Below are 20,107 nucleotides of genomic sequence, written 5' to 3'. Positions count from 1 at the left end.
GTACCTCGGGGTTGTTTACTGGCCCTTTAAGTTACAACAGACTATAAAGTAGACAGCTGGAAGAAAACCTTGTGCATACAGGCTTAGAATTTTAATAGGGACGAAGCTCCTCTTAAGTCTAATCTTCTACTATCCGTCACGCGTAACGGAAAGTAGAAGAGACAAGAAAGAAAAGAATATGAAAGAAATGGATGACCCTTTCTCGACTCAGTTCCTAGATGGCATTACTCTGCCGCTACTCTCCAAAGTGCCGCTACTCTCCGATTGGCTGCTGCGCGCACTTTGCCTGAGGGCGCGGAGAGCGAGTGCTTCTCTGTCTCCTGGATAGTCGCAGTACGTGGCGGATCGTTGGTGAGGCATGGACGAAGCAGAGTGGCGGGCGCGTTCAAAATGCTTGCGTTCTGCCTCCTTGGCTTGTGCCTCGTCAGCATTACCCGCACGCCGTCTGCGTTATCGAACGCGATCGGATGCATGGACGCACGCACCACGGACGGACACACGGACGCTTTGCCCCACTCATCGTTATACACTTCGTGAATATGCTGTGATTTTTTTTTATCAAGCATGCAGGCACAGAGCAACATTGATCCACATCCTCTGGGAATGTGCCAGTGACAACAGTCGTTAAACTGTGACGTTCATGATGCGCCTCTAAAGGTCGACAATACCAGATTACACGAAGCCACGAACTCACTCATTCCCTCCATATGATCTTGGCTCCAATATACCAAGATCACATGGCGGTCTCTTCGGAAGATCTGTGGGCACGGTGGTCGGCCGTGCTGCAAAGCTCAGAACTCACAGAGCAACTTTGAGCCGTCCAGGAGGCAGCGCAGGAGCAACAGCTCTAATCGGCCACCTAGGCAGCCCCAGGCCCAGGCCTTCCATTCACCTTATTTTAAATAAAGTTATTTCATCATCATTAACCACGGCATATGACTGTAAAGCAGTCTCTGTGAAAGACACTTTTTTTTCTAAAATACACAAGCGGATGCTTAAGAAAAATTCTCCCAAAAGTGGATATTTTTTAAACGAAACTTGAAAAAAGAGAAAGAGCCGTAAAAAGGACCTGAGGTCAAGGTAAGACAGGGCTTGGAGTGCAGACACGCAGGCTGGCACAACTCGCAGCACATTGCTGTGGCAGTCCAGACGCTCAAGCAGCACCAGGCCACACAGCTCGGTGGGAAGCTCACTCAGGCGGTTTTTGGACAAGTCTGCGCAAATGGTACAAGACAGTCACTGTCACAGACCCTTGACTGCAACTGCAACAAGAAAGTATGTCTTTTAGGAGTAACTAGTTTCATTCTCTATGCATAATTGTCATTAAAAGCCACTTTTATTTTACAGACAAAAAGCCATAGTGCACAAGTCTGTGAAACAAGGCTAGAGCCAAGCTCTGCTATTTGGGTGCATAGCTGATCATGAGATTAGAAGCTTATTGCCCAAAAATATCCAATGTTATAGCCATTACTATAAAACAGGAACAGAATAAAAAAGGAAGGAAGCAAAAACTTTATTGGCAAGCGTTTAGGACAGGGGCCGTGAGCCTAATGAGTAGAGCCCAAATCCAGGGCTCCACTGGCTGCTGCCGCCTGCCTGATGTGACCCAGGAGCACAAGCTGGAACTGAATAAATTACTTACTATACTGACAACTACAAATCACATTTCTGCCCTATATTACATATGAAGAAAAGGTGACGCATTACTGTTATTTTTACCACGAAAAAAAAGTAACGCACGTTTGAGTCAGTGCATCATTGCTGCAGCAACACGCTGTAACATTCTTATAAAGCTCTTATTTATCTTTACCATCAAGCTTGTAACAAAAAAAAACTTTATGTGAAATTTTGATTTAAAGGATATACTTTGAACAAATATATCAAACCTTGGCAACACTATAGTGGCGGATGAAGCTGTGATGGCTTGTTTCTTCGGCACTTTCTAAATATATATATATATATATATTTGAAGGTGGCATTGAACACAACAAAAACGTCGGGCCTACGCGGTAGGCGCACCACTGTCAGAGCGAAAGCTAGAAGAACGGCCTTTCAGAGCCTTTTCAAAACACTCATTGGGTAACTACTGCAAACACACTTGCTTGGTACCCACTAGGGCATTAATAATAAACTTTTGGGTAGTAGGCCGGCATTCGCTATGATATTTTTTGTCATTCTTCTGAGAAGCGTGATATACGCTAAACACTTGCAAGGAATTTTGTGCCAATCATCCATGCAGTGGCTGACGACGATGAGGAATTATGGCTGAAGTGGGTATGCGCCACAGTTAATAGGGGAACGAGAACAAGCTTTTGTGATTGTTTCGATCATTGGACAGCCCACTCATTATGCTATTCGCATTGTGCGACGACTGGTTGTTCTTTCCTTGTTGTAAAAAGCTTTATAAGTCGTATTAACACGATTGCTTTCCCGACATCAAGCCTGCCTAAGGCAAGTTGGCAAGTCACAAGCACCGGTGTAGCTCAGTGGTAGAATACTGGGCTGGCACCTAACGGACCCGGGTATATAATATGTATATTTTATCATCGACGACGAAGTGTATTTCTACCGAACGCTGCCTATTTCGTTTGGTGTTTTTTGTGTGAATTTACGTTTTATCCGAGGATCATCGCTCTCCTGCGGGCAGCGATGGATCCAGGCCCCACCGTACGCAATCCGGACTTGGCGTCACCTTCGACGTCAACATCAAGGAAGCGCAACAGCCGGGAGGACGACAGCACCAGTGACAGCACTGAACTGTACACGGCGAGTAGTGAAGACAGCGACGAAGATTTCATTCCTGCTGTGAAGCGTAAAGCTAAAAGAAGAATGGTCGGCACGTCTTCGCCAGCTAGCGTCTCTACCGTGAAGGCGGCGTGCAGTTCTGAACGCCATACCATACTTTTTGTTCCTGTCGACTCTTCGATCAACCTGAAGAACATGAACAGGCAAGTGATATCAGCGCGTCTCGAAGCTATCGTGCCTAATGAGATAAAGGATATTAGACTCAACCCACGGAAGAATATCCTGGCCATAGACGTTGAGCACCCGGCTGCGCTACATACCCTGCGAACTGTCACTGAGCTTGGAGGCATCTATCTCAGAACTTACATTCCGCAGGATAGTGACACGACGACAGGCGTCATTTATGACGTTGATGTTTCCATACCGAACGCAGACCTTCCTGTACTGATAAAGCCAGCTACTGGGGCAACGGACATATTGCAAGTATGCCGGCTTGGCAAATCCCGTTGCATCAAGGTGACCTTCAAAGGTGATTGCATCCCATCACATGTAAAGGTTGGTCATTTTCATCACGTTGTCCGACCATACATCCCAAGACCACTACAGTGCCACAACTGTCTAAAACTGGGTCATGTTAGTGCTGTGTGCAACAACAAGCAAGCATGCCCACGTTGTGCCGGACCCCACAAAGCAGAGGCTTGCCAAGCAACTCTCCTAAAATGCAGCAACTGCAACGGCAACCATGAGACCTCGTCCAAAGACTGCCCAGTAGTGAAGAAAGAGAGGAGCATTCTGAGACAAATGGTTAAAGACGGATCCTCACGAAAGGAAGCGGTAACGGTTGTTCAACGACGGCGTTCCCGTCGACGGCGGTGCTCGAAGAAAAGAAAAAGCAGTCCTGTGCCGAAGGTGCCTTCACTAACGCCGCCACCGCCACCACCACCGCCACCACGACCACAGAGACCTCCCCCACCCCCGCCACCAGGTGGGGTACGTCCAGAGGTACCGGAAGACACTGTGGCGCTACAGAGAACATCCGGCTCTGACTGGCCCACTTGACCGCGGGTACACGTGTCTACGGAACCGCAATATCGACAGTCAACAACGAATATGCCCCCAGCAGGCAGTCTGTCCGCCCAAGAGGTACAAGTCTTTTCTGTACTGAGGTCGTTCATGAGTGTTATTCGCACTCTATTGGATAGTCTACAGATCCCTGCCGCTAAATGTGCGCTGCAAATCTTGGACACACTAGAACCAGTTCTTGCCGGACTTCAGTAACAAGATGGCGCACCATAGACCGCATCAGCCTTTCCGAGAAAAAGTCAAGCGTGCTTCCATAATTCAGTGGAACGCAAGAGGTCTACAGTCAAGAATGCCTGAGTTCCGACAATTCATTTTCGAAAATAAGTTTCCCATCATCATCATTTGTGAACCGCATTTTTCAAAAATACCTCGTCTGTCAGGCTATGAATCGTTCGTTTCTTCAACGTGCATTGAGCGAAGTCAAGTTGCTGTGTACATCCGTAAAGAACTCACTTACGTTCTCCAAAGAGTAGATTCTCACAATGGAAATCACTACGTGTGTCTATATGTTAAAAAGAAGAAGTTGTCGTTTACACTGATAGGCGCATATATAGCACCGTCAGGTCGACTAGATCAACAAATCTTGAATGGTATATTTGCAACGACTCCAGCGCCTTGGATATTGATGGGTGACTTCAACGCCCATCATCCATTGTGGGGAAGCATCAGGACAAATCGAAAAGGCACGGACCTAGTTGATCTCGCATCAGAGCACGGGCTTCAGGTGCTGAACGACGGCAGCCCTACTTATCTCCGAGGAGTAACTTACAGCAGTTGCCTGGACTTGACATTAGTGTCGCATAGCATTGTCACGAAAGTCCAATGGTTCACAGATATTGAAACACGTGGCAGCGACCATATCCCCACGTACGTGACAGTCAGAGGTTTGGACGATTCTCCTTCCCCTGGACATTCAAGACTTATTGACTGGGAAGAGTTTCAGATATCAGTGGAGAGCAAGTGCATGCACGGACCACCGGAATCCATTGAAGAAGTGATTAGTTGTGCAATGGAGACTTCCACGAAGATATGTTCGAAAGAATCGAGACGCACGGCACTCGACCAAGAGTTGGAACAACTTAGAGCGGTCCGCCGACGTGCCGAAAGACGATACAGACGCACGAAATCTATCTCTGACCTCAGAGAATCCAGACGCATTCAGTAAAAAATCCAGCGTCGAATGCACAAACTTCATGAACAACGGTGGAAGAATTTTTGTGACTCGCTAGACCCTCGAAAGCCCTTGTCTCCCGTATGGAGGACTCTTCGAGGTATTCACTCGCATCCGCAACAGCGTCACCCCTTCGCCGCTCTGGCGCTACATCAACGTCGCTCACAGCTTGATGTTTCTGGGGAATTTTGTGCAAAGATCGCCGGCGACATCTCTATACCGATCGATCTAATGCCACAGGATGTTCCAGTCGCACGAGATCAGCAAATGGAGGTTGCGTTCACCATGGAAGAACTTCATGCGGCATTGAACACATGCAGACGCTCATCGTCCCCAGGTCCGGATGGAGTGACCTATACTGCCCTACGTCACCTAGGCCCGAAGGCACAGCGCTGTCTCCTGGACATTTTCAATAAGTCTTGGCATGATGGAATGGTGCCTGATGAGTGGAAGTGTAGTCGCCTGGTGCCTTTGCTGAAGCCCGGAAAGTCTCCATTCGATTTGGCATCATACCGGCCTATAGCACTAGCAAGCTGCGTTGGCAAGGTCATGGAGAGGATGCTGCTTACACGCATGGAATGGTACCTGGAACATTATAACATCTATCCTGATGCTATGGCTGGTTTTCGACGAGGTCGGTCCTCAGTTGATAGCGTTATTGACTTAGTGACCTCTGTTCAGCATCAGAAAGCTCAGAAGCGGCTGTCGGTAGCTCTGTTCTTAGACGTGAAGGGTGCCTATGACAACGTGACCCACGAGGCTGTTCTCAATGCTCTTGAAGCAGCTGAACTTGGAGGTCGTGTCTTTCGATGGGTAAGAAGCTACCTCACAAAGAGATCTATGTTCGTTTTAACTGAAGATGGGTCTACGAATAAGTATTTCACAAGTCGTGGGGTGCCACAAGGCGGTGTTTTGAGTCCTACACTTTTCAACCTGGTTCTCGTGGGGCTCACTGAAATGCTGCCACAGACGGCTTATGTATCTCTCTACGCTGACGATATCTGCATTTGGGCGTCCGGCGTGACACGACCTCAAGTGCGCGCAAGAATACAGAAAGCGGCAACAATGACATCGACATACCTTCGCCAGCAAGGTTTGACTATCGCCACAGAAAAATGCGCAGCGGTGGCGTTTACACGCAAACCGATGTCTTTCTACTCATTGTGCATCGATGGCAGATCAATCCCATATAAGAGCACTCATAGATTCTTAGGCGACATCGTAGATCGTGACCTAACCTGGAGCCCGCATGTCACATACCTGAAGAAAAAGCTCATTGGCATTGAGAATGTATTCAAGTTCGTCGCCGGAAAATCATGGGGCCCATCCGTGCACTCCATGTTGCAGCTTTATACAGCCCTCTTTCTCGAAACTCTCCGGTACAGCCTTCCGGTCCTGTCCAACACGTGCAAGACTAACATCCGTGCACTGCAAAGCGTAGAAGCCCGAGCACTTCGGACATGCCTTGGCCTTCCAAGATGCTCATCGACAGTGTCAACTATTGTTATTGCACAAGAACAACCAGTCACAACGCACATCATTGTCGAGACGCTGAGAGCGCACATTCGGCATTTATCACGGCTACCGTCACATCATTTAGCGTGTTTGACAGCTCGGAGGCCCCATTCTTCGTACTGCGGTATCGTGACAAAACATCAGGACATACTACCGCCTGGCTTCAAACTTGCCATGCATCCAGCAACTGCGCCATGGAGTCTTCGTCAACCTGACGTGCGCTTATCAGTTCCTGGAATCTTTAAGAAGGCACGCATGTCAACGCTAGCCCTGAAGCAACTGACTTTGCGTCTGGTGGACGAAAGGCACTTCGACCGCATACATGTTTACACCGATGGCTCCACTAATTCCAACAGCTCCACAGGAGCAGTGGTTGTTCCATCTGAAAATGTGTTGCTTCAGTACAAGTTTTCTCACACCACGACGTCGACAGCAGCAGAGCTCGCAGCACTTCAAGGTGCAGTAAAGTACATTCTTCACCAGGAACCTAACCAATGGGCCATCTTTTGCGACTCCAGGTCAGCCTTACAGTCACTACGGTTTGTTCTGCAGCACGGGCTACATGAACAATCAGTATATCAGATAAGGCACGACTACCACGAAGCGCTCGCGGAAGGTCACGATATTGTATTTCAGTGGTTGCCGAGTCATTGCGGAATCGTTGGCAATGACCGCGCAGATGAAGCTGCTCGATCGGCTCATGACCAAGACCAGCGCACGCCCATACCACTCTTGAGAACGGACGCTGCAAGGCTACTACAATCACTTGCTCGCCGTATATCTCTCCTACAATGGAATACGCAGGGTTTCTCCAACACGCACCTGTATTCGATCGACCCAAACTTGCAACTTCGTTTGCCATCCGGGTTCCCACGATGCGCTGAAACTTTACTGCGTCGCATGAGGTTGGGCGTGGCATTTACGAATTCGTACTCTCGTCTCCTTGGAATGGCGAGCACTTCGGCATGCAATATCTGCGCCTGCGAGGAAACGCTTGAGCACATTCTATGTCATTGCCCAGCATACCAGACCGAACGACGTATTATGGAAGCCAAGCTCTGTCAGCTGGATTCACGGCCGCTTACAGAAGAGAAGATCCTGGGACCTTGGCCGACGGCTTCCCATACGCGCAAAGCCACGAAAGCCCTCTTGTACTTTTTAAGGAGCACCAAACTTCACGACCGCTTGTGAAAGAACTGTGCGAGGCCGTGCTGTGTAGTATCGAGCTGACTATTTATGCTTCTCTTTCTTACTCCTCTTCTTTTCTGTCTCTTTTCGTTCTATTATTCCCCTTTTCCCCCACCCCAAGTGTAGGGTAGCCAACCGAGCCAAGCTTGGTTAACCTCCCTGCCTTTCCTCTCTATCTCTCTCTCTCTCTCTCTCTCTCTCTTATCATCAACACTGTCTGCAAAGAAAGCGTCACGAAACTCTCAATGATTACAGCAACTCTGGCCATGCACTTTAAGCAACAAAACAGACACTCAATCTTTTAGTCATTATTAAATGTTTTAATGTCAGTTACAGCAAATGCTTAGTTACAGCAAAAGGCCTTTCCACACATACATTTATTTTTCCCTTGACCTGTATAATTACAGAAATTACGAGCATTCACGTGACACAGCCTCAGAAACACTCACAGGACGGTGCTCAACAACCAAGAATTAATGAATGTGACTGTGGTTAATTTACAGTCATCCAGTGGATACATATTTTTTTTTTCTAGCACCGTTCTTGGTTTGTTTTAGCAGCACGCTTACAGGGTCGAGCTATGACAGTCGTTCATCAGCACTCGTCCTGTGCGCTTTCTTTTCGTGTGTCCTATGTGCTTGAGCGACGCATCGCATGTATGAGGTTACTAGGCCTTCTTTGTGTGACATTCTGATTTCTTCCTATCACATTCACTGCTTCACCCTCGCCAGAAACTTTTTTTTTTCACATGCACTTTTGCAAAATGGGATCATGCGCACCCAACGATGCATTACTGCTTCCAAAATGGGGAATTTGATGCCGATGTACCACATATAGGAAGTCGCAATGTCGATATGAGAGTGCACTGCTCAGGTAATTCAAGGATTTTCAAGGATGGCAAAACATTCCAGGACTTTTAAGGGCCTTGAAAGTGCATTTTTCAAATTCAAGGGTTTTCAAGGATTTCAAGGACCTGTACGAACCCTGCTACAATTTGTAGGCTACGAGCAACAACTGTATTTAAAAGCTGCTAAACGCTTGCCTTCATGAATATGTTCACAACTACACCACGTAGATGTTTGACGTATTTATACTGTCAACACCTGGCAGGCCGACAGCAGTCCGTTACTGTGGCAAAAGAATGTGAGGGCGTGCTCTGAGAAAGTGGCTCCCACGAGATGAGGCATTTTTGCATAAATCTCATAACAAACAAGGTTAATACCAGAGCTAACAATGTGCTAGCATAAATACGTATTACTATAAATCACTTTATTCCGGCTGAGCAGAATGATATGGGACTCATCATAGCTTTGACATAAAGCGACTTGAGAAACTGTGTGTCGATTTTTAGTCAGGAGCATCTGGAATACATAATCAACAACTCCTCCATTTCTTTTTTTGCAATGCCTGCACAAATGCTCCCTTTTCCATGGGAACCATTAAGTCCGCTTTAGTTCAGGGAGTCGTCACAGTGTGATGTTGCCCAAAGGCCCAGGGTACTCGGGTTAACAAAGAGCCACCTATAGTCTGGTACAACTTGAGAAGGCAGCGGCATTTTCCCCTCAAAGGTGCATGTACACGAGCCTTTACCAATAGATGCTTTACCATGACGTCATGCGCCGGACTACACTCTAGCCGGTGACCCAGCTGACGGAGAGCACGCCTAACATGGCCGCCCTCGCTTCAAACTGGGCTGAGTCCCGTTGGCTGTGTGCCTCTCCCTTCGTCAGAGTGAATTTGAGCTATGTGTGATGGTCTTTCGTGCCGGAAATATCATTGTGAGCTTACGATACGCAATTTGTGCAATGTGTGTTCGTTCTGAGCCGTGAGCCTGCGAAGAGAGATAGCGGCAAAAATCGGTGACGCTGCGCTACGCTTCGTCTGGAAACAGGATCCCACTGCAACATACTGATGCAAACAAACATTGTAGGTGTTTGTGTTTTATTTGCCCCTAAGTGAAGTTGCGACGAGGAGAGTTTGCCAAAGCCTGGTATCTATTGTGAGCGGCGGGTGTGCTTGTGTACTGTGCCCCTGCGTTTCTCGTCAGACGTGGCAAAGTCATGGAGCAAAACCATTATAACGATAAATGAGTAAAGCGTACATGGATGAAGCCAACCTACTAGTTTCTCAACAGAGAAGGTTTCCGACAGCTAGCTCTAACACAAAGATTCGTTGCTGCCAGCTGAGCGCGCAAAAGACCGACCGATACAAGTGTTAGCCAGATAACCAAAATAAACAATGCAGCCACATGAATGTGCTTTGGTATGCAGGCTGCTAACAGTGGCTGTCAGTTTCATGTTCACTGCTGCTATTTCACCAGCACTGGCTATGACAACACTTCAATTCGCAGTGTGGACAAATAAAATAATCAAAGTTTGCTTTGACTACTGCTATTTCACTATGCGGCGCGCTACATTCGACGGTGACTGCCTGAACGAGCATTTTGGGCCTCACTAAGTTAATTACGTTCAATTTTTGTTTTTTTAATTTGCATTACTTGTGTGACCCAGATAACCAAAATAAACAATGCAACAACATGAATGCGCTTTGGCATGCAAGCTGCTAACAGTGGCTGTCAATTTCATGTTGACTGCTGCTACTTCACCAGCACTGGCTATGACAACACTTCAATTCTCAGTGCAGACAGCAACAGAATCATAAAGTGTGCTCTGACTACTGCTATTTCACTATGCGGCACGTCACATTCGACGGTGGCTGCCTGAACGAGCATTTGGAGCCTCACTAAGCTAATGATGTTTTATATTTATTCTCTTATTGCATTACTTGTGTAAGCCAAACTTGTACGGAACAGAGTTATTCAATCATATGAGTTGCGAAACTCCCCATAGGCTCCTTGTATCAACATACGGAAACGTCAATGACGCCTTTGTCGGAAGTGAGCAGATTGTCCCGCCACCTGTTGATTCACACGCCCACTATTAAACGCATTATTTGTGCTTTGCGTTGGCATGGAATGCCGTGAGCCAACGCGCGCAAACTCACGAGATTGCAGGTTTGCAACAGAATAAAAAAGCCTGACATACTAAAGAAAAGAGGGGGTCTTGCAAACACACAAAACGAACATACGAATCTTATGCCATGAAACTAGCAACTGCTTTACAATTACACGCCCAGTGCCGTCAATATCACTCCGTAGCAGACACGCACAGAGTTGTAGAAGGTACGGAGTTACTCTTCTTTTCCGATCAGGCATGTGCTGTACCATTTCCATCATTACAGCTTTACCAAAGCCCTCTTCACAATATACAAATATTATTTATACAGACAAATACGCGTTTTAAAAGCAGTCACAATTTTTTGAGCGGGACTATTTCTTTAGACGCGGAGCGAATTGGCTGCAGCGCTTCGGTCATCTGGGCGGGGCCTCTACAGCCTTCGTAAGTTGTACCCGACTATAGTTGTTAGTCTGCATTTTTTGCGTCATGACTTCTTCAAGAAAAAACTTGAAGAAAAGTACAAAAAACGAAGATGAAACACATACAACAGGATTAGTGCTAATTTCTTGTGCCCATATTTGCATGCCCCATCTTTTCAGAATCCAAGGGTATGACTGCTGAATTATAATGACTTAATAGTTTAAAGCCAGTTACCCACTACGACAGAACACACGCTGCTGCACCCTTAAGGACACATAGTGGGTGCATAGCAAGTTTGAAAAGACTTCATACACTAAGTGTTTAAAGTAACTACTAGGAATAAAGTATTGCTATCGTGCTTAACTCTTAAAGATGCAGCTTAAAGGTACTCCAATATTTTTTTTTCTTGTGCTTTATACTTGGCTTGCTTTTTGGAATAAAGCTGCAGTTGATAGTCTCTGCTTCCCTCTTTTGTGTTCTGTTTGCTCTTTTCATGGTTACACCATGACCCAGCACCAACTGGCCTAACTTACCACTCTTTAACAAGCAGAGGTATGAAAAGGGGACACTGATAGCATCCAGTGCCAGTGGAGGCCCCCAACGCTTAAAAAGCTGCACATTGTTTTGAAGTGCAATGCCTTTGCAGACCGAAGGCACATGGTCGCATGGCTACAAAAATGCAACAGCCACCGCGACTTGCCGTGCTAGCCTATGGCTGTGGCCAGGGTGATGTCATGTGTACAGTGAGTGCATTCACTGTTGTCGCTGCATGAACATGCAAGCAGCATCACAGCAGATAGCGTCCCTCTCTGTCGAGCAATGTCAGCGCACTTGAGGTCCATTGAATTGAGCTGCACCGATTGGAACCGGCTCATGATGCTACACAAAAAGTTCAGAAGTTGTGCAGCACGAGTTTAGTGGCGCAGGCACAGTGCAACACCAGAAAAGTGCCGACATAGTACAGGCCCTATCGGAAGCATGGCGGCTGGGAAAGGCAAGAGAGGGTGCTGAGAGCCAGCCCCATACATTGACGTTATAGGGAGGGGGTAGCTGCGACGAACCTTCGCCACCTGAAAGGAGAACCCTGTGCACGCTTATGAGCCTGATTTTTGTTCACTTTATTTTCCCTGTCCACCTAACTTTTTACTGGCAGCGAACTGCCCCTGTGGACAGTTTATGGGGCACGAACATCTTGGCAAAACGCACCATGTTAGCAGATGCGAGTACGGTGCCTATGCCTGAATGCCAGTACGCCAGCTCTGTTGCTAGTGCACACGTGCACTACTGCACCAGGTCTGTTTGATTCACCTACATCGATTGAACCAGTTCATGAGATGCTGCACCTTGTCATTCCTAACTGACAATACTTTGGATGCAAATTGAATGAAGACACATAACAGAACAGGATGAGCATTCTATTGCACTATGTGTCCTCGTTCAATTAGAGCTAAAAGTATCCTCACTTATGGACCAGTATCAACTGGCTCAAACCAGAATTCTGCTTGCCATTCATTTCAGTGGAGGAGCAACGGTGACCTCCAAAACCATGCCATTCATTTCAGAAGGCAGAGGAACAGTGCAGCCCTTGTTCATAATTTTCCTGCACCCCACATGCCGACGATGTCGGCTTGGTGCAGTCATGCCCACTAACAGTTGAGCAGAAAACGCAGAATTTAGGCGTAAACACTATGCCTACAACTGCTAACATGGTGCAATTTCTCAAAATGTCTGCGCTTCAAACTGTCCACACATGCGATGTGCCGCCAGTCAAAGGTTAGGTGCACACCGTAAATGAGGTGTGAAAAAAAAAAAAAAAAGGCCAGCAACATGTAAGCACATCATTATTCCTTTTTGGTGTACTATGTGCTGCCCGATTTCCAAACTTTTTATGCACAGCAGTGAACCAGTTCCAATTGGTGCAAATGAATCGAACGGAACTACCATCAGTATGAGATGTGACGGAAAATCGTACACCAGTGCTGCCCCTCTTGAAATGAATGGAAGGTGCAGCACCTTGTGAGCTGGTTCAGGTAGTGTAGGGGGAATCGAAAGGACCTAAGCTGGTCTTTCCTGCCATGGACGTTGCTTAAGGCATGTTTACACTAGAGCGACACGACACTAATTTTGTTCTGCCAACTGTCTTTGGGAGAGTCTTGTCTTGTAATCCTATTTACACTGGAAGACGCAAACAGTCTGCCGTTAGTCTGCGGAAAACTCCATCCGCGCCTTGTTGTGCTCAGTCTTTTGTCGACCAATTGTCTTTTCACAGTGAAAGTACGGGCGGCGAAACAGACTAAACTTGCACGAAAAAATTGAAACAGGACACCACCTCCTCATTTTCTTCCATGCTCTGCCATTGTCTCTCTCAGGTAGCGCAGCGCAGCCCCCACCATCCCCCACGACGGCAAGGGACGGGGCCGAAAAAGAGAAAGCAAAAAAAAAAAAAAAAACACTTTACCTGCCACCCTAAGATCTCCCCCTTCGTCAAGCAACGACACAGGCAAATTTTCACTTGGCCACGGTTCTCTTGACGACGCGTTCTGCTGATGTTTTCGGTTTGCCATCATGTTACACTACGACAATGTGCTGTCTTAGGAGGCGTCGGCCTAGTGTGACCAGACAGCCTGGCGTCATTAGAATAGCACACCACAAGCCCTTGCGGTGCGATCGTTGCCACTGCGCATGTGTCACAACGAGAGCCCCCGTTCGCAGCCCGCCCACAGAAAATCCGAAATAAGGCGCGGCGTATCGCATTTGCGGCCTCGACACCTGCAAACGCTGGTGTCGAGGCTATGTGTACTTTTCAGACATTTGAGCTTGCGGGGCATCTAAAATTTCTGGATTGTTCCTTAGGAAGGGCAAACATTATTCTAAATCTCATGTGGTCCCCGATATGCCCGCTGCGCCTGCCAACGTTATTCTAAACCTCACTATTAGGGAGGTTTAGAATAACGTTCCCAGGCGTTGCTTTAGTTGTGGGCACCATACGAGTTTTAGAAGAGCATTTGCTCCCCCCCCCCCCGGGAAAAGTCTAGGGACTTTCGCCCCGACCGCAAACCAAAGGCCGTGTTCCAATTCTTAGACAGCATGTAGACAGTCTACGCAGACTGCGTAGAAGACAGCACCGAGCCCACACTGTCCGAGAATCGGAAAACTTCTGTACTGCTTTTACACGACGATGCACCACCTCGCGTCGATAAGAAAAAGCTAAAGTAAAGAAACGTAACAGTTGTATTTTCTGGCTCATTTCTTGTTGAAATCAAATACAAATAAACGTTACTCAGATTGAGCGTCTGGGAAAGAGTCTGCTTGTGTGCAGACGATAATTCTGGCGAGATTTGATCTATCTGAGCGATTCGTTGAGCCGCCATCTTGTTTAGTCAGCAAAGTAGCCTGCGTCGTATTTGTCTATGATGCGGTCTTCTCGAAGCTGTCTATTTTGCCGGCTACGTGAAAATTGGAATGGGACTTAAGATGGCCGCCGTCCATTTAGCTGTCTATTTAGCCGTCTCAGTGAGTATCGGAACACATCCAAAATGTACAGCACGGCCCACTCTTGGAGGGAACACACGGCAACGCATGGCTGGCGGCCCGCATGGCGCAAACTGGCGGCGAGATTTGCAAACGCAGCGCATGCGCATAGACGCGCAAGGGTGGGGCTTGTTGCCTTTCATCTGGTACTCTCCGCTCCGGCGCTTGCAGTGCCCTGGATACTGCGTTTACTTTTCCGCGATGCGATTCAAGTCCCCACCACTCTCCCTGCCCTCCCCGGGCACACAGAAAAAAGTGTTGTTCATTTGCTGTTGTGCTTTCTAGGCAGCTTTGTTGCGATTCCATTCACAGCCACAGCAGCCGATTTCAGATTACAGGCGAAATGCAAAGAAAAGCCATGTGCTTATTGTATTTACAAACATGTTAAGGAAACACATGTTTCAAAATACTTCAATGTATCCCACTACGGCGTGACACCGAATTATATAATTGTTGTTGATTGCAGTACCCAGCAAATGTTAGTTCCAGCTTGCGTTACATTTTGTTATCTTCGTTGAAGCGAGTACGTAAGAAGCTCCTTATTTAGAATATGGGATAGAGTTAACTTTTCCAAAAATCATTATGTTTCACATACGTGCGCTGAAAAATGCTGTACGTAGAACACTATGGAGTAAACAACGAAAAATTTATTCCTAAATCTTTTGTGACAGACAGGTTGAGTGAGGTCAGATCCGGAACCTCTAAACACTGGAATAATGCAAAGGTAATGAACCACATCTGTGCCTTGTGAAGCACAAAATGAAATGCAGATCTGTGTAAACAAAATAGGACTACCCGTGACACAACTAAGCACTGAAAAGAATTACATTCGTAATACGGATGATTCCGCTGGTAATGAGGAAGTGGCCTTTTCGCGATGACAGTGACAGCACGCTGGCTGTATTCGTTGGTGTACAGCTCAACTATTAGAAGTCTTTCGTCCTCAGGCATGCCCTTCTAAGAACTAGCTCCACTGAAATTGCGATCAGCGAATAAATACACCCCCAGTTATGGAATTCTGTGAAAGAGGTAATGAAGCTGATCACTCGCGTAGCGTTTGTGCTCACCAAAAGTGTAATCGTAAGCTTTCCAAACGCTGTTTGAACCAGCCAGCCGACTTTGATAAGAGACATGAAAATCAATGGTCGATGAAGCAGCAGACGACACGGGGAAGTACCAACTTTGCGATTCTGCGCGCATGCTCCGCGTTTCCAAATCTGGCCAGCAGTTAGCGCTCCGTGAACCGCCGGCCGCGCGCTCGCGTTTTCCCCTAACAGTGCACCATACTGCACGTAAGCTAAACCAACGCCTCTTCTATTTAGATGCCTGCCGCGTGAGAACAAAAACAGCTGCCACACCCTTTCCCTCCTTGATTTCCGATTACTCTTGATCTTTAGCGTCACCTATTGCGGACGGTGCAACAACTCGACATTTTGCATAGCCTCCGAAATAGTCGTGCACAGTCGCAGATCTCGAATAACTCTCGAGTGACGCGTCCCTAGGGGCCACAAGTAAAAAACGGCGTGATAATAGCTTCGGTCACGAGCGCCACTGCGCGGCGCTTGCTCAAAACTGAAGGCAAGACGACTTCACTGGCAACACGAGCCATTCGTCAGGCATCTTATTAAAAGACGCGTGTGCTAAATTTCATAGTGGTGTTAACTTAGCGAGAAAGTCGCTAAATGTAGTGCCTTTTCAGTCGTGCTAGCCACCATTCTATCACTTTGGAGTCTTAGCGACTTTTTGGGGGGACTTTGAAAAGTTTAAGTTGAGTGTTTAAAGGACCCCTGACAGCAAAAGTTTTGTTTGCAACCTTTTACAGTAATCTATAGATTTGCATCTGGCAATGCCAAAAGTCAATCGTAAATGCTTTAACGCATTGTATAATTGATGCTAGCGTGATTAATTCAGGACAAATTTGCTTCAGTTCAAAACGCCTGCCTAAATACCATAAGAAACTAGCGCCGCTCAGCGGGGCAGCGCCTGAGACTACATGCGCTCAAGCTTCGGTGACGCTGAACGTGCAGTTTCCAAATAGGGTGACCCGAGGGCGGTGAAGAATAGAACGATAAGGGTGCGCTGAGCGTGTTCCCCTCGGGAAAAATAAAAGCATTCCTGGCATAAGCAGAGAAGGCCACCTCGAGAGCAGCCCGACAACAGAGCGAGAGGGGTGACGAATAATAGTCCTCTCTGGATGGCATTCAGGGTATTGTGCTCGCCCCGAAAACGTTCTCTGATGCCGACAATACTTGCTTGGCCTCTGCAACGTCATGAGGGGAGCCTCTGTCCATGTAAAACCACAGAAAATGTCGATTTTACCGGAATACTCGGACGCACACTCACCTTCGCTTTAAAACAAAGTTAAAATATCTTATAGGCAATGATACTTGGTCAAACGATCGACTTGAGTGAAATGTGTCCAACAAAATAATCTTAGTTTTTACTGGTTCCCAACATTGTGGTAATACATTACATCAAACGTTAGATAGCAGCTGTGTATGAAGTAGGTTATTGCTAAAAGCAAATTGACAAAGCAAATTGACAAAGTATGGGCCCTATTATGGAAATGAGGTACTATCATGAGGCGGAAAAAGCGTGCATGCATAAAATTTATGCACACCACGCATTTCTCTGCTTCACGGAGAGTGAGAGGAAAACTTTTATTAATTTCTGGCAGTGCTGTGCTGGGTTCCGACCTAGGGTGTGTTCCAATACTCACCGCAGACGGCTAAATGAACGATGGTCATCTTAATTCCCATTCCAATTTTCACGTAGCCGGCAAAATAGACAGCTCCGAGAAGAGCGCATTGTCGACAAATACGATGCAGGCTACTTTGCTGTCTAAACAAGATGACGGCTCAGAAAATCGCTCAGATAGATCAAATCTCGCCTGAATGGTCATCTGCACACAAGCAGACGCTTTCCCAGACGCAACGTTCATTTGTTTTGGATTTCAACACGAAATAAGCCAGAAAATACAATTGTTACGCTTGTTTATTTTAGCTTTTTCTTCTCGCCGCGAGGTGGCGCATCGTCGCGTAAAAGCCGTCCAGAAGTGTTTCAATTCTCGGACAGCATGGACTCAGTGCTGTCCAAGAGCAGTCTACTACGTAGATTGTCTACGTGCTGTCTAAGAATTGGAACACAGCCCTAGAAGTTTATTGCGCGAATCCCGTGTCTCCCGGCTGACCCAGAGTTGCTTGTCCAGGCCAAAACTGAGCCACGGTGGTCTAGTAGCTAAGGTACTCGGCTGCTGACCCGCAGGTCGCGGGATCAATTCCCGGCTGTGGCGGCTGCATTTCCGATGGAGGCGGAAATGTTGTAGGCCCGTGTACTCAGATTTTGGGTGCACGTTAAAGAACCCCAGGTGGTCAAAATTTCCGGAGCCCTCCACTACGGCGTCTCTCATAATCATATGGTGGTTTTGGGACGTTAAACCCCACAAATCCATCAATCAGGCCAAAACTGAACAGTGCAGTCCAACACGAGAAATTATTATTTTATTCTGACTGCTCACTTTATTCACCACAGCAGAAACATATTTAAATCATTGTTTAAAAATAATCCCTTCACGTGCTTTATCCAGTCGAAAACTAAAAAACTCAGGAAAACCATCATCATCATTTAGCGACTTTTGGCTGAAATTGGCGACTTCACCCCAGAAAGAGTTAGCAGCACTAAGCTAAACACAGCACTGTGCGGACCTCGCGGGCCGCGATCGCCGCACGCTATTTAGTAATTTCTACGGGCGGGCCGCGAACGGCGGCTCACGTTACGACACATGCGCAGTGGCTGGCAGTGACCGCACCGCAAGGGCCCGCGGTGCGCTACTCCAAACCTCGCCATTCTTTTCGGTAGGCGACTTGTCGGCCGATCGTGTGCCTCGTGTCTGCGCTGATATAATGTCGCACTGTAAAAGCACATTTAAGTGGGTCGCCGAGAACAGATTCTGCTGTCGGGGCTAAGCAAGCAGAGGAAAAACGACTGCGTCGACTGCACAGCCCTGCTTTGTGAAGACGGGACACAACAGCCAAACGGCCGCAACGTAAGGAAAGTAAAGTCCTTAGATGACAACTAAAGAAACAAGGCGAAATGATGGCAATGAGCCCATCCCGAGGTGTGAGCGCCCACAGATGATGCGAATAGAGAAACACAGGGCGTGCACTGCACTTCAGCATTTACATAGCGTGGAGCAGCCCAAAATTATTGCTGCGCTCCTCGGCGTGCCTCTGAGGCAGACCCAATCGACAGCTATCTTGTTCGCAAAGGGTCCAGCGTCGCGCTCTCCACGCAACATTGCAGTTCAGCTTACTCGAGGTTCTCTCGCGGAGGATCTAAGCTGACGGGCGCGGCCAGCAGCAACGCGTCTCCGACTGGAGCACGGGAGGTCTCGCGAGCGGTGGCACTGAAAATTCGGCTTCTCATATGCCCCTGCTACCACCAAGCCCCGGACATCCCACATCCGGTGAAGATCGCTGCGCCCAACATGCAAAGCGAGGCACCATTCTCACCTGCGTGCACTATGTCCCGAAGGTCGTATTTAGCCGCATAAGTGGGTAGTTCTTTCAACTTGCGGCCGTTCAACTTGAGATCTCCAGTGTGTTGGGCCTCCTCCAGAAGCCGCTCCAAAGTGCGCGTTAGCTGCGCGTTGCTGGACGCTGCCTGCAATGCCAAAGCAGTCGGTGCCGCCATCCCACAGTCCGCATGTTCAGCAGGGCCGATCTAGACGTCCTAAACTACAAACAGCGCATTACTGGTGAACCTTGCTGCCACCGTCACAAGTCGACGCAAACCATGCCCATGCTCCCATATCAACCCCGGCAGTAGAGCGTGCATCCGACACCTGCCCACACCCTCAAGCGTTCACAAAGAGCTACGCTCCAGAGGCTTTCCCTATTTTGATGTCTCGCGTGAGTACGGACGGCAAAAATTAGAGGTGTGCGCCGACTGGTCGGCGCGCCGCCGCCAAAAGTTTTCGCCGCCGCCGCCGACGCTAACTGATCGGCGCGCCGCCGCCGACGACGTTTTTCATCGGCGCAATCGGCGCGCCATTTATGCACCAGTACCGAATTTTCACAGATTTGTCTTTTTCTTTTTCATCTGGATTTATAGCTTCGTTTCACATTTACGTAGCCAGTAAAAAACAGGCTTCTTAGTTATCTTCATCCAGCTTCAGAGACCGAGAGTACCACTATGAACAGCGGCACAAGTTCGGCGGCCGCTGCATGAAATGGCATAATGGACAAATTGACAAAAAATAAATATAATATTGTGTAGTTCACCTAACGCGCTGCATTCGTGCTAAACTGCTACCACTTCATTTCTTCTGTGTATACGCCTTGTTTCGGGCACGATCATAGGCTGCCATCTTGGACTGATAATGATGCCGTTTTACATCCATATGAATATTATATATACGTAGATGGTAGCGTCATGGAAGCTTGATGGGAGCTTCTGAGAGCTGGTTCAGAGCGTCTCGGTGCTCGCGCGTTACGCC

General features: G+C 47.7%; 1 protein-coding gene across 10 annotated transcripts in view; it reads right to left on the bottom strand.

The window, feature by feature from the left end:
• Lrch (Leucine-rich-repeats and calponin homology domain protein) overlaps positions 1-19,533 on the bottom strand; it is a 291,082-nt gene extending 271,549 nt beyond the window's left edge. For 4 of the 10 annotated variants that reach the window (XM_075865305.1, XM_075865271.1, XM_075865510.1 and 1 more), the window contains exons 1-2: positions 19,122-19,532; positions 1,070-1,214 (exon numbers count right to left, since the gene is read on the bottom strand). In XM_075865305.1, coding sequence (XP_075721420.1) covers positions 1,070-1,214; positions 19,122-19,302 — 326 coding nt within the window. In that variant the 5' untranslated portion in view covers positions 19,303-19,532. Of the gene's footprint in view, positions 1-1,069; positions 1,215-19,121 lie in introns of all 10 variants that reach the window. The other 6 variants (XM_075865225.1, XM_075865554.1, XM_075865385.1 and 3 more) reach the window with 3 other exon arrangements.
• Between the last annotated feature and the right edge of the window lie 574 nt (positions 19,534-20,107).

Source organism: Rhipicephalus microplus, chromosome 1 (assembly GCF_043290135.1).
Source record: "Rhipicephalus microplus isolate Deutch F79 chromosome 1, USDA_Rmic, whole genome shotgun sequence".
Taxonomy (NCBI): Eukaryota; Metazoa; Arthropoda; class Arachnida; order Ixodida; family Ixodidae; genus Rhipicephalus; species Rhipicephalus microplus.
This window is presented reverse-complemented; position numbering and strand designations above follow the sequence as displayed.